General features: G+C 46.0%; 1 protein-coding gene across 1 annotated transcript in view; it reads left to right on the forward strand.

Moving 5' to 3' along the window:
* The window catches only part of DCC (DCC netrin 1 receptor), a gene marked incomplete at both ends in the record, with an annotated part of 609,880 nt that extends 595,426 nt beyond the window's left edge, over nucleotides 1-14,454 (forward strand). Inside the window, 2 exons of the mRNA XM_082497412.1 lie at nucleotides 11,863-12,005; nucleotides 14,365-14,454. Coding sequence (XP_082353538.1) covers nucleotides 11,863-12,005; nucleotides 14,365-14,454 — 233 coding nt within the window. The remainder of the gene's footprint in view (nucleotides 1-11,862; nucleotides 12,006-14,364) is intronic.
* Between the last annotated feature and the right edge of the window lie 909 nt (nucleotides 14,455-15,363).

Raw genomic sequence — 15,363 nt, forward strand, 5'->3', positions numbered from 1 at the left:
GTATTTGCTGTTATACTGAAACCACAATTCTTACTTTTTAGAGTTGTGTATAACTTCATTTCTGAGCTGCCTCCGGCTATGTGGTGGTGTCGGGGGCTGTTTATTTCTCTGCATGGATTGTTTCCTTTCCTTTTCTCAATGTACTTGTCCTCAGAGTCATTAGCCAGACCGATGTTGTCTCCTTTACCGATTTCTTACGGAAAGGTTTCCTTTGCAAACGCGAACTTGTGTTTGTGCCTCTGGGCGGTGGGGGGGTGCAGACCTGATCCTGGTCCTGCACATGAGCCCTCAAAACTGGGATCCTCTTTCAGTACCCACTCCCGAATCCCACTCCTCTGGAACCCAGATCACTCTTCTTTTGGCTTAAAATGGGGAGAGAGAAAGCACCGATAAAAAGTACTGCCTCCACCTCTGGAGTCCCCAACAGAAGAAGGACATGGACCTGCTGGAGCGTGTCCAGAGGAGGGCCATGAGGATGATCCAAGTACTGGAGCACCTCTCCTATGAGGAGAGGCTGAAAGAGTTGGGGGTGATCAGGCTGGAGAGGAGAAGGCTCCGGAGACACCTTATTGCGGCCTTCCAGTCCCTAAAGGGGGCCTACAGGAGAGCTGGGGAGGGACTTTTTCCAAGGGCGTGTAGTGATAGGACAAGGGGGAATGGCTTCAAACTGGAAGAGGGCAGGTTCAGATTGAACATCAGGAAGAAGGTTTTCACTTTGAGGGTGGAGAGGCACTGGCCCAGGTTGCCCAGAGAGGTTGTTGAGGCCCCATCCCTGGAGGTGTTCAAGGCCAGGCTGGAGGTGGCCTTGGGCAACCTGGGCTGGTGGGAGGTGCCCCTGCCCATAGCAGGGGGGTTGGAACTCGATGATCTTCAAGGTCCTTTCCAACCTAAACCATTCTATGATTCTATGTCAAGAAAGAACGCTTCATTTCACCAGCACTTCCGAGTAGTTAAGACTCCCCATGAGAGTGATGTCTCAGCCGTAGTTAAGATACCCACGAAAGGGAAATTTTGAAGACACCTGTGACTTTACAAAGCTTGTGATCTATTTCTCTATTTGAACAAACCTCCCAGAGAAGAGGACTGAGGCGCCCCTGGGGTCGCTCGTCCCTAGTCCCCACTGGCAGGGCAAGGGTGGGCGAGCTCTCTGCAGGCCAGCTGAGACGATTCCCTTAGGGACCACGTCTGCTAATTAAACCCCGCTTAGGCACATCTCAGGTTTAAAAGGCTCTTAGCAAATTCTCCCGTTGGAATAACTGTTACTTAGTAGAATTCATTAATTTTTCATTACGTTTTTCTTAAACTTAAAGCCGTCTTTACATGTCCTATGTAATAAAGTAATAGGGCAATAAGGAATGGACTCAGCGTCACTTAAACCAATTAAACTACGCTTTGCTTTGCTGTCCTAATTTTTAAAAGCCTGTCAATCAGGTGTCTTATCCCTCCAACCAATACGTAACGAATGGAACAATCCCGCAGAATTCAGAAGGGGACAAAGCAGCAGAGAACCGCAGCCGTCGATCCAGAGGTTCTCGGCAAAAGCTTTAAAAAACCAGAAACCCGAAGTTCAGCGGTGATTTCCCTTGAAATCCCGTCGTTGCCGGTTCGCAGGCTCTCCTCCCTCCAACCTGATGAGTTTTATATCTCCCGGTCAAGAGTAGCTTGCATGGGAATGCCACCAGCAGTGTCCTCTGCTCCTCAGCCAGCCCCACCGCCGACCACGCGCTGCACCTCCCGATGTACTTATATCTTTAGAGTATAGTCCTGGAGCTGATGTCTAACGCTGGCCCTCAGGCGATATTAGTATCGAAATGAATTTTTGGATCTTGCCCAGGGAGTAGATGAGCGCAGGGCTTTTTCTTGGCTTTGATTGACCCGATGCTAAAAGGAGGTATCTCCTCTAATATTTTATCTCTTCAGTATATCTCCGTAGTGGCGTTCTAATTAGCTGTTAAACTCTATCATATGGTTCATAAAAAAGACATACAGAGATCGTAATTCAGTTGGGGGGGGATTTTGCCACGAGGATATGAATAAATATTTAAAAGGCTGCGCTCCTGGGTTTGGGTCATGACATCAGCCTAACCCAGAGCTAAAATCTGCCATTTTTCTCCTTTTCCCCCCCCCCCTTTTTTTTTAACTTGAGCCCAGTAAATCTGAACCTTTCACATTAAGCCCTTCCCGTTGATATTTTATAGGAGATCTCGCCTTTTCATCACTGCTTTGTCATCGAGCACGCGAGGGTGCTAATGCTTATTCTGCAGGCGTGAGAATCGCTGCCTGGTATTTCCAATCCCCACTGCGGCCGAACTTACTCCTCTTCGCAAATCATGTACGCGGAGGCACAGGAGTGATTTGACTTAGTCCCCTTTCAGGTTAAATAGAAAATGTTTGATGGAGTGGTGAGCTTATTGCATTATAGATCTGACATAAATTCCACAAATGGACAGGATTGATATATATATATATATATTTTTTTTTTTTTTTTTACCCTGGCAAATGAAAATTTCTGTTCGTTCTTGATGATCAGCTGCACTTTAAATGAACCTGAATTAGGAGGTCATTTTTCTTCTGCAGGAGCAAGTGAAAAATACTGCCTGCGAAGCAGTGGGTTTTATATTGTGTCACCGTTCTAAAACTTCAGCCTTTTCAGGCTCTTGTATTTTTTTTTTGTGAGGTTGTAAAAATGCTGTGTTTTTTTCTATTGCTACTCCACCAAAAAAAAAAAAAAAAGTGTAGTAGTGTAGTTAGAAATCCAAATTATCATCTTCTCGGTCTTCCTGGAATCACTCAGTGATACCCCAGAGCTGAAAACCGCTTTGTTGTACAGCGAAATTGAGGTTGATTTTCCTTCTTCCTGCTGAGCTGTAGGCGATGCCCCAGACTGGCAATGGGAAAAGCGCAGGGGAGGAAGGGTTGCGCAGCAGAGGAACCGCTCGAGATTTATTTCTTTGCCTCTTTGGAAAAGAAAAAAAAAAAAAAAAAATAAAAAATCTTGTCTTTTTGGTGTTTGGGGAGTCAAAGTGAAGAGTGAGGTGAGGAAACCAGGCGGGAAGTGGGTAAAAAGCATCCGCTGGATATTGCCTGGACATTAGTAGAAATCCTTCCCGCATCCAGGCTGACCCACACGCTGTTCTCATTACCAAAAGGGATAAGAAAGCCTGATAAGAAAATGAGCTCCCTGAGGTTTTTTTTTGTGCTGCTATTTTTTTTTTTTTTTTCCCCTATAGCTATTTTAAGAAAAGAACCAGAAAAACAAGATAAGAGCGAAGGTTTGTAAAGCCAGTGTTAAAACCAGGAGCTAACGGTCAAATAAATAAGGGGAATCAAGAAGAAAAAAGGGTATATTGATATATACCATATATCAATATATATTATTATTATTATATTATATTATATTATATTATATTATATTATATTATATTACATTATATTATATTATATTATATTATATTATATTATATTATATTATATTATATTATATTATATTATATTATAATATATATTGTAATTATATATTATATATATATGGGCCATAATAATCTTAAATAACAAGGGGTTGGCACCTCCGGAGATGCTGAAATTACAGTGACCCTTAGAAGAGTGAATCTAGAAAGAATAGCGCAAGAATTTTCAGTCGTGCTGAAAACAGACTGCTTCTCACGGGGGCGTTGGCAAAATCACCCGTTACACAAAGTGTCTTCAATATCGGCTCTCAGGTGGAGGGTTTAGAGATGGACATCTCAAGAATAAAACTTTGGGCTGCAAATTAGCCAAATTTTGGAGACGTGAACTTAGAACTCTCCGGTGGTAGATTTAAGCATTCAAAACCTCTGGTTTTTTAGAGCATTTAATCCCCTCTCAGGCAAAGTGGGGAGTTAATTTGTGAGCGCGTTTATTCTGAACAATCAATTAGCTCGAATTAATTAGCTATACAACCAAATTCTGGGTCCTTTTTTTTTTTTTTTTTTTTTTTTTTCCCCTGGAAGTTTACCATTCACAATAAAAAAAAATCCCAGTGCCAATATAAAAGTCAAATGAAAACCTATTGCTTCTAATTCAAACTCAGTCATTGACTTTGAAGGCAACTAACAACTCTTTTGTTAATAGGCTATAAAAATCTTTCTGGTGGTGTAGGGTTGGTTTTTTTTTTTCTTATTTTAATGATGAGTGTAAATGGCATTATGGACTTCTCTTTGTCATAGTCTACAGTAAGCAAGGTTTGTAAATTCGCTGAAAACATGGGAGCGATTCCTTCTTGAACCTTTTATTCTGAAACTCGGCCTTTTTGCACTAGTAACTCCCGGGTTCGAATGAAAATTAGTCTTTTATTTCATAAGCTTTTCCCGGCTGCTCCCCCTTCAATTTTGAAATGTTGGTGTTTTGTTTTTTTTTTCTTCCACGTTTCTTTTTATGAAAACAAGCTTTCTCCATTCAACCGGGAGATATATTGACACCGACGTGTCAGGAAAGGTTCAGTCCTGTCTATTAGAGAGATCTGGCCCCAGTCCAGTAAAGTTTAATTAGCATGCAGATGACTTGAGACAGCGGAGTCGTCTCATTAAAATCGACGGGACTACTGGAAGGTGTAAAGTGAAGTGTGGATTTAGGTGCTTGTCTGGATAAATGAACTGATTCCCCTTTGCTATAAATTATCTGTTTCAATACAAGGCAGCAGTCAAATCGTTAAAAAAAATATTTATCTGGATAATTATACTGTAAATCCATAGAAAGATTTAATGATGGGCCATTCTGTCTTCCCATGGTCCTTTTTCCACCGCGTGTACAATTTCTCCGTATTCATTTGGGACTGTGTTTGTTATCGCTGAACAGTTGCAGCCAATGAGTCGCTTTTACCCTAACACTTTTTTATCTTATATAATATTTCCAGCAAATAGATTAAAAACACGAAGAGCAGCTGAGAAGGCAGAGAACAAATCTCTCACTGTTTCTATGCCTATTTTGAAACCGTAGCGCGTAAAAATGTGTGTAGTTGATGGGTGCTATTTCAAAAGCCATCCCAACACGCAGTCTCAGTGTTTGCTTGGTACCGTATTCTGGAGAGTGATTAAATGACCTCTTTCTCTTTTGCGTTTTATTTCTCTTTTTACTTTATTTCTCCTACTGTCAGATATTTCTAAATTAAACTTTGCCTCTTTCTAGAACAGTTTCCCTCGCGGAATGAGCCAAGCCCCCGTTGGTTATCACCTCAAAAGTCATTTTTAGAAACTCGGTTTCAGCGTGAAAAATATTTTTTCCCACCTGTAATGTAAACTAGCTGAGTCTTCAACTCATATTTTTCATATCGTTACATATTCTGTTCCCCTGGGAGACACCATCTCACTTCAACAGGAGCATCCCGCCGTGGAGATACAACTGAGCTCACTTCTATGCGTTATTCTCATCTTTATGTTTCAACTTTTAAGTCATTTAAACTGACCCTGTTTTTACGGGTGGAAATGTCAAATAACCCATAAGTGGCATTTGATCCTTTTGTGATTTTCTGTGATTTACCTCTTCATAGTGCAAGATAAGCACTATACCCCGCCAGCTTTGATTACTTAATAAGGAACACATCTGCCTTTGCGTTGCTATACCGCCCGTGAAGTTCAAGGCCGCCAATCTCCTGGCTGTCAGAAGCATCTGGGACGGACGAAATTCCTTAAAGAATTTTAATTTTCCCGATCGATCGCTTTCGGTTTTGTGAGCTATGACATAGCTCCATGGGAGCATCCTCGCAGATGCCTCCGTGCCTGCAGAGCTGCCTTACTAGAAGCAGCTCTAGGTGATGACACAGAGAGTCTTTGTCTTTTGTCCTCTCGGGTAGAAAAAAGCCGCGGAAAAGGTGTGAGAAGCAAGGCCAGAAAAGATTGTCCTCGTTTAGTTACGACTCTGACATTACCTTCAGGTTTCTGCAGCTTATTTTGACTTGTATAGTCTCATTATGCAGGAGTCATCTCGGTACTCTTCGTCCTCCAAGAATCCGCGCGGTTCTTATGAAAACACAGGCTTGTTTGCACCCCGGTAGACAGATTAGGTTTCAGCTGCCTCCTCAGACCAGGTGACCTTCAGCTGAAGATCTCCAACTTCACATCTTTGGTGTATGCCCCATCTGTTGGGCCGTTGGATATAAGAACATACCTGTCTGCCCAGTTCGGAAATTTTCTATTTCAGTTTCCAAATGGGTTTTATGAGACGTGTCTATAAATACCTTGCCCAATCCAAAGTATTTTTTGCTTTGTTTAAAATCCTAAACCAGCAACAAAGCCATCAGCTTTTGCTTAATGGAATAATTGAACGGTGCCTTTTGTCCGACTCTGGAATCAATAGACTAAAATGGCTGCGGGTTAACAACTGGAACCAGTAGCCCATACACAACGCAAAGCGTCTTACTGCAAAATGTTGGGTTTTGGAGTTTCTCCAGTGTCCTGGCTGCTGTCACACATTGTGTTTGGTGATGGCTGTACATGTTTATGGAGAGCAGAATATTAGGAAGATAAATACTTTAAAAAAAAAAAACAACTGCTAGATGTCCTCTCTATAACTGCGGTGGCTCCCTGATGTTTTAGCCTAGAAATGTCCTCCCCAAGCCCCGGCGTTGGTGGTCTCTGCGAAGAACACCTCGGCATTGTGGGTTTGAGCCACATCTCGCTGAGGTTAATGGAAAGACTCTTTGAGTTTTGCATTATGGCTGAGTGAAACCAAATTACCGCAGTCTTTCTGAGAAGCGCAGGATTCGCAGGCAAAGCTGATTCCATCGCATTTTCTCTTCCATACATGGATTATCATGTAGACTCTCCCTCTTTGTCACTGGCCATTAACAAACCCCTCTCAACGCTTTGTACAGTTCATTTTTTCCTGATAGGATCAGATAGGATCTTCCCAACGCTTTGTAAAACAGCGTTGCTATTCGCCTCGCGTCTGCCAAAAATTGCTTCCCTCGAACATCTGAAGATGGTGGTTGACTTCTCTGAGGCACATACCCACTTGTAGGCTTGAAATCAGAAGCGCCCAGCCTGTTCTCTTCCCTCGTTTCCCTCTGTTAGACCCAGTAGAATTTATGGCAGAACTTCCTGTTCCTTCTTCTTGGAGATATGACTCATTCGTGGGCTAATTTTAGACTTCTGATGAATAAGTGTCTGCTCTGTGCCAGTCACCGTGCAGCCAAAGGAGAGAGAGAGAGGATCTTCCGACAGACAATTCATCCAACCTCTCTGCAGATTTTGGAAGGTGCTTCTTTCCATAGATGATTGAGGGAGATGAAAGAACCAGCAGAGACTCGTCCCTCCCTTTTAAACAGCTGAAGCGATGTGACATCCAGCTGGAGGGATGCCATACACGGTCTAACCTCCTTGCTGTGAAAGTCCAAAAGTTGGCATGAGCAGCAGATAGGCGGAAAGGTCCCTGCAGTTCTCTTCACGTTACTCCAGCTCCAGCTGTATTTCCAAGCTTTGGCTAGTAATAGATTTCATAATCACACACCTCTTGTATGTGTCAAAACGTTAAGAATCGGTCCTGGATCTGGATTGTAGAATCCCAGAATCATAGAATCCCAGGTTGGAAGGGACCTCAAGGGTCATCTGGTCCAACCTTTCTTGGCAAAAGCACGGTCTAGACAAGATGGCCCCGATCTTGAGGAACTCCACCAGTAGCCACCTTCTACTCCAGTCTTCTCCATTGAGCATGATTTCTTGCTGTCTCTCCATAAGTTAGCCCCTTTCAGTTTGTGCATTCATCTCCCTTTTCTCCACTTTAGCTCTTTTTTTTTTCCATTGTCACTGTTTTGCATCGTCACCCAGAACGCCTGTGACACCTGAACCACACAAGAACTTTTGGTCTTCAAGTTTGATGCAGCCCCCGGACCCATTGAGTGCGAACGTAGCATTTTTTGCCGCTTTCTGAGTTTCCAGCTCACAGTGCTCCCTGCAGGTAGGGACCGACCTTTGGAAACCATGCAACACGACCAGCAGAAACCCTCAGCCCTCTCCCTGCAATGAGTTGTTCCCACCTGGCCGAGTGCATCATCTCATGTCCCATTTGAGATACCTCAAAAGAAAATAATGCCAAGCAGCTCTCCCAAAGTATTGCCGTCCCGAGGGCGGATGCTCTGTTGGTTTTACTTGGCGTCCAGCGTGATGACGTGTGGCCTGATGTGCGCAAATGCGGATGGAGTTAGAAAACTGCTTCTTTTTGGCTTACTGAGCACCTGAAAAACCAAGGCTGGTACCGCAGTGAGCCCGGGGGGGGCCTCGGAGAGGTGGCGGTAGCTGAGATTTGCACCTGGTAGCCATACATTATCCAAATAATGAGCCGGGGAAGTGTTTAATGGCCCTACTGAGAAAATGAAACTTTTAAACAGTAAATCCGTGCTGGGGCTGCTCAGAGTTCCACACCCGAGCGGTGGTGTCATCTTCTGCCTCTTGCGGCCTCGGAGCCGAGGTCTCCTCTTCTTTACTTGTGAGGCTCCCGCTGAGCTGGAGAACGTTGGAAACCGAAGCGATTTGATTGTAATTAGCTACTCATTTGCATAAATTGGTTTGCTTAGCATGGCAAACTTCTGCATCAAGAATTCTCTTCGAGAGCACCGGTTGGTCTTCTTGACGTCCTTTGGGGGAAGAGGGCTCAACTCTTGTACTAACGAGGTATTACGGGCGCTGCCGTCAAACGTGCAGCAGAACTTGAGATACGCAGCTCTGCGTAACAAAGAGTTTCTCAGCATCATGTGGGTTATCAGCTAAAGGGCAAAAAGATGCACAAACGGAACTTACTAATCATCGTTACGGCTTCTCATTAACAATATCCAGGAGGGAACATCTGTCTTTGTGCAGAAGAGTGGGTCTTTAAGGCCAATTACGACAGTTAATGAGTTACATACGAGAAACACGATTTTTACCCCGGGATTTTGAGGATGACAGTAGCAACTTGCTCTGCGTTTCGCGTCAACGCCTCACCACCACATCAAATATTTACTTCCGGGAAAATCAAACAAGATGCAAAACAGACAAACAACAAAAAACTTTGGTTTTGAGACTCGGGCTCGTGGCGTTCCTCAGCGTGTAACTGCTGGGTGCTGAGCGGCGCTGTGTGCGTATCCCCCCCCCCCCCCTCCTCCCCCAACCTTACTTCTTTGGAAATACGCTTTTTTTTTTTAATAATTATTAAGAAATGGAAGGGGAAATAACATTTCCTTTCTTCAAACCCTGATTTGAATGTGCAAGCGCTTAAAAGATTGAATCTTTGGGGATAGCTGTATCTTCTCCCCTTACTGTGAGATACTGGGAAGCTTGAAGGCCCAGTTATTAAAAGAAGTCTTTTTAGCTATTAAAACCGGAGCTGGAAGAGTGAGCGTATCTTGGGGGCGATCTTTTTTTAAGCTTGTCTTGAGCTTTCGCACGTTCGCAGCTTCAGCTAAACGGGCGTTATCTGCGCTTCTCAGCCTCAACGGAAAGGCGGGCGGCGAGTCTCTCCCTCCCTGCCCCAGTCTGGCGGCTCTTTACTGGAACTTTTAACGAACAGGCTGTTGGCAACCGGCTTTCGGGAGGGATTTTGTTCTCTCTTCCGCTCCTTAAACTAATTAAAAATGTAAACGCAATTCTTCGGAATACCGGAAAATTAGTTTGCAGCTCTCGTCGCAGCCGCCTGCCTCCCTTCCGCGGGAGGGACGCCAGCGCCGCTCCGGGCTCGGGAGCATCGCTTTCATGGCACGTTCATGAGCTGTAAGAAGAGAGAGTTAATCGGGTGGGAAGCTAGCGATGAAGAAAACGAATAGGCGTTTTCGACTTCAGCTTCGTAAAAAGACGGTTTGGTTTTGCATGGAAACCGGGTGGGTTTCTGATCCAAGACGTGGATTATGCAGCCAGCCTGGGTGAGTCCCATGTGGATGGAGACATCTCCCATGCTCCTGGTCCCTGCGTCTCTGCTCCAGAGCCACCGGCATCCTCGTACAAACCTGTCCAGCGGCTCACCCTTGGGACACCCCTTCTTCTAGGTGCATTTTATGGCTGGAGTGTCTGAAGACCTATTTTTTTTCTTTGTGGGGCCAATTCTGATGCGATGGCCAAGAGTCTACTCATCTTACTGAAGCTGATGCCTTTTAATACCTCTAATGAGCGTGATCAGCTACTAAAGCGATGGCTGTTGCCATTATCATTATTATGGTACACATTTTCTTAATAGACAAAAGGCAAGGAACTAGCTGAAGGTCATAGTGGAGGAAATATACAGAAAGAAAAAAAAAAAAGCTATTTATTTATGATTCGTTTTCTTGATTTCAACGGGAGTCGAATGGGGAGAAGAAAAATTGCGCCCGACTCCCACGGGGGATGGAAACCTGCCCCGTGAGGCTCCGAAATGTGGGGAGGTTGGGGGAGATCTGATGGTCCCCGCTACGTGATGCCCCATGCCAAGCACGTATCAGCCTGGAGGTTGTGCGTTTAAAGATCTGACCGTGAAACTTGCCTTAGGGCGCAAGTAGGCATCAAAGTGGTTTGAGGTCGATAGAGGGAAAGTGGGAAGAAGAAATTTTGGGGACCTCGGTGGCTGAAAGAAGTGCCAAAGGCGCTCGAGTGGGATGAGTTTGGCCTGACGCGGGTCCTGGAGATGTTTAAGCCGCGGCTTCAGGGGGGAGCAGGATTGCGCTGGCAGCCAGCAAGCTTGAAACCGCCCTCCCTGGTTTTGGCCTTGACTCTGCGATGCGTGAGCTCCGTGATCTCAGCGCGGCTTCGTATGGCGACTTTAATTTTAAAACTATCCCAGCGTACTTAAAATCAACGTCTTTCAACTGACAGCCCTTGCGTCTGCAGCAGAGTCTTGCCCAGAGCCAGGCACCGAGTGCTGAGCGGAGGCAGATTGTCCCGGACGAAGGTTTTTAGTCTTTGATGTTTTAAAGCATTAAAAGAGACAAAGAATTCTTAACCGCCTCTAGAAGAGAGCTGAGACACCGCAGCTGATGCATCTTTAAAGGGCTGCGGCTGACACCTCTTTTGCCAAGCAGCTCCATGGAGGAGTTGCTTAAAAAGAGGAATCCCTTTCTACCAAAAAAAAAAAAAAAAATCAATTTTGATTTTTTTTTTTTTTTTCTCCTTCCGAACTGGGATAAAAAGTCAGAGAGAACCTTTTCTTTCTGAGAAAGCTGAAATAGGATTTTTATTTTCGCTTGTTCGGTGGCCCGCCTGGAGGGCTCCTGACAGCTGGAGGGAGTCAGGAACAAGAATAGAGGAGACCCATGAGAATGAACTGCCATTTCCCCAGCCTGCCCACTGCTCTCTGCCCTTCGGTCTCGCTTTCTCCCTCAAACACATCATCAAACTCCTGGACCGGGGCCATGGAGCCCAGGTTTTCATTATCTTCCTGGAGTATCTGGTTTGGAGGCGTTTTTCCCGGGAAAATTTAAGTTTCTGGGCGAAAACTTTTGGTTTTGCAAACCGTGCTTCATCAAAAGGTGTTCAAGGCCAGGCTGGAGGTGGCCTTGGGCAACCTGGGCTGGGGGGAGGTGTCCCTGCCCGTGGCAGGGGGGTTGGAACTGGATGATCTTCAAGGTCCCTTCCAGCCTAAACCATTCTACGATTCTAAAAAGTAATGTCGAGAGAAAATTGCAAACCTGCTGCGACCGCGAGTCCTCTTTCGGGAGCGGAGCCCATGAGATATAACCGAATTGAGTTTTTTACAAAGTGTTTGTGTTGGCTCTGATGCTCCTCCAGGAAGAAGCAGTGTCTCTCTGGGAAGGAGACCGTGTCTTTACAACTGAAAACACCACCAGCTATGGGAAAACCAGCTGCCTTTTGCCTAGAATCCCCAAATTTCACTGCAATCCCCGTTTTCCTCCCTACAGGTCCTCAATGTGACTTTTATTTCTTCTTCCAGGGCCTAACCTCTCCAAGGCTCAGGTTAAAACAGCGTCCCTCGGCTTGGCGGGGAAAGCCAGGTCACCTCTGCTGCCCGTCTCGGTCCCCACGGCCCCGGAGGTCGCAGAAGAGGGCCACAAACCGACGGAGGACTCCGCCAACGTAAGACCCCTCTTTCCGAGCGCGCCTACTCCGCGAGCCTCCTCCCCATCCAGTTCTATTTCCGAATCCCCAATCTGCACGTTAATTTTTGGATAACCATCTGCCCCTCCTTACCTGAGGTATTGCGCTGCAGCTGATGGCTATTAGAAAGGCAGTAGAAAGTTCTGGCAAACGGTAAAACTTTGCTGTTGACTTTAATGGACTTTGGGGTGCGCGATAGAGGGGAGAAGCGAGTGCTTCAATCCTCTCTTAATATTATCCACGGGACAACTCGCACAGCCTCTCCCGAGCGCCCGGAGATATGGGGAGAAGAGGAAGAGGGAGTGAGAAGCGCGATAAGGGAAAAAAATAATTTTGGCAGGAAAAATGAGTATATAGTAATACCAGATAATGGCGAGGAAAATCACATTGAAGCAGTAGATAAGTGAAAGGGAAAAGGTGGTGAAATTAGAATAAGCTTTTCACTCCTATTAAGATCCTCTTAGCGAAAGGTCTTACGTGATCCAGAAGATGAAACGGCGCAAAAGAAAAGGAATAAGGAGGAAAAAGAAATACATTAAGTGCATGTTGTGTATCACCTCTTTTCGTCTCCTTGCACGTGAGGATTTTTTGGCTAGGCAGGGGCTTGTCCAACACCTTGTGAGTGAATCCTTTTACGTTTTCAACCTGGCTGAAGGGAAAGACAAAAGATCTGCTTTAGACGTGGGTATGGAGGCTGTGGGGCTGCTGCCCGATGAACAGCGTTCGATTCCTGCTTGTCCTTAGCGACGGCGTAAAAATACACTCCTGCATATAGTCGCAGAAGGATTCCCGCATTTTGCTGGGAAAAGGGGGCGCAGGACGATGCGAGACACGTGGACACTCCTGCTGGAAGGGGAATGGGAAGCAAAATTCCCTCTGTGGTAAAATCGCTGGCATGAGGAGTGATTCAACACAGGACGTTTGATAACACAAAGCGCGATTTCGGCTCTCGGTACCCTATTTTGTCACAGCAGCACCATTTAGCTCCCGGGAGAGACGCTGCTCCAGCTCCGCAAGTGTGAGGGCAGTTACAGGCAGTGCAGGTGCAGGCAACAAGCTCATCGGGTGGTCGGAATTTGGGGAGAAAGGCTACAATTTGAGGATTTTTTTTTTTTCCTAAGCGTGTCTTCTGAGCCGCCCGTTCCACCCTGCCTCGGGGGCTGCAGGGCTTATACAGCGCTTTCAGATCTTTTACTTTGTCAAACCCACATAAATAACTAATGTTTGAGCTCCCCCTCAGTGCCTGAAAGCAAAAGGTCCCTCCTCTTGCTCTTGCTTTGGTAATTTTTGACGTCATGGTTCCCAAAAATAAGTGCAGCGCTGGTAATTTTAGGTTTTGCTGCAGGTTCTCTCCTTGACCATACCCCAAAAGATTACTTTCTTCCAGCCCAGTTAGGTGCCTCTGCAAACTGTTCCCATAGGATGGTTAGAGCTGGAAAGGACCTTAAAGACCATCTAGTTCCACCCCCCCCCACCCTGGGCAGGGACACCTCCCCCAGCCCAGGTTGCTCCAAGCCCCATCCAACCTGACCTTGAACACCTCCAGGGATGGGGCAGCCACAGCTTCTTGGGGCAACCTGCGTCGGGGGCTCACCACCCCCACAGCCAAGAATTTCTTCCTCATACCTCCTCTAAATCTCCCCTCTTCCAGTTAAAAACAGTTCCCCCTCATCCTATGTCTCCCCTCCCTGATCCAGAGTCCCCTCCCCAGCTCTCCTGGAGCCCCTTTAGGCACTGGAAGGGGCTCTGAGGTCTCCCCGGAGCCTTCTCTTCTCCAGGCTGACCCCTCCCCAACCCTCCCAGCCTGTCCTCCCAGCAGAGGGGCTCCAGCCCTCCCAGCATCTCCATGGCCAGTCCTCTGCTCCCACTAAAGAAGACGGTGGAAATTGCCAACCACCAGCAAGGGCTGAGAAGTTCAGCTAATTGCTGAACGACCTGCGGCAGCTGCCCTAGGAGAGGGCATGTTTAGATGAGCATTTGATGTCTCTGTTGGATGCTAAAAAATGTTTACACAGTCCCCCCCAAGCATGGACACGTCCAACGTAAGGAGGGAGCTGGGGAACTGGGGACTTGGGGAAGAGTTGTTAACATTTAATGTTGCTCTAGCATGGTCACCTCTGGTTTTCATCTCGCGTGTTGAGCCCGGAGAGGCTTTGCTATGCAGCCACTAAGCGTCAACCCATCCTTAAACGCTCCGGATCCCTGAGGACCGCGCATGGAAGGTTGTCCTGGTGGGGGACCACGAGAGGTTCCTGCCACGGGCCACGTCCAGGGCTCCGTGCCGGGGGTTTGGTTCCCATCCTGCTGCCCGCTGATCTCTGCGTTTGTTCACTTGCAGGTTTATGAGCAGGACGATCTGAGTGAACAGATGGCCAGTTTGGAGGGGCTAATGAAGCAACTCAATGCTATCACGGGCTCAGCCTTCTAACAGCCCTCGCTGAAGCGATAATTATCCCGGAGCATTGCAGCATACCAGGATTTCACGCCTACCACCCACGTACACCACCCCATAAAATCATCTTGTTCCCCTCTGCCACTCCTTCAGTGCAAGGAAGATTCCTGCAAAGTCCTAAAAGGGATGATAAAATGAAGAAAAAGGGAAGAATGACGATGGAAATGTTACCGAACTGTAGATCGGGCATCTAAAGTGATGGAAGCGTGGCAAGGCGAACGACGTCATCACAGCGGAGTCATCGCCGACGCCACCGGATCGCTCGTTTTGATCTACTAGGCTTCGTAGAGCTCAAGTTGTCATGACTAACTCATGTTTTACTCCGTAGAGGTTTGTAGCTCTTTGTATAGATCTAGTCTTACCTCATGCAAGTATGTTTTTTAAACATAGACCATGCCGTTAATGAGGCGGTGTTGTAGGTCACTCGTTTGGGTTTTGTGTTTTGTTTGTTTTTTTTTTTTTAAAAAAAATACGTAATTACTGACTACAAAAACACCCACAGCAAATAATCACGCCACCACACCAAAAATTTGGAAGTTTTCCCACCAACAGCACAAAACGACAAGGCAAATCGCCGCTTTCTTCGGTCGTCTCCGTCGCTCGTCTCGCGCGGGCGGTGGGGATGAGCGAGTTGCTGTAAAAATCAGCCGTTTCTGGAAATCCTCCCATAGTTAATGTTTTACGTGCGGCAAACAGAGGACCAGGAATGTAAAATTAAAAAAAAAAAAAAAAAAAAAAAAAGGAAAAGAAAGGAAAAAGAAAGGAAAAGAAAGGAAAAAGAAAGGAAAAGAAAGGAAAAAGAAAGGAAAAGAAAGGAAAAAGAAAGGAAAAGAAAGGAAAAGAAAGGAAAAAAGGAAAAGAGAAAAAAGGAAAAGAGAGAGAAAA

Source organism: Vanellus vanellus (genome assembly GCF_965231255.1).
Source record: "Vanellus vanellus genome assembly, chromosome: Z".
Lineage (NCBI taxonomy): Eukaryota > Metazoa > Chordata > Aves > Charadriiformes > Charadriidae > Vanellus > Vanellus vanellus.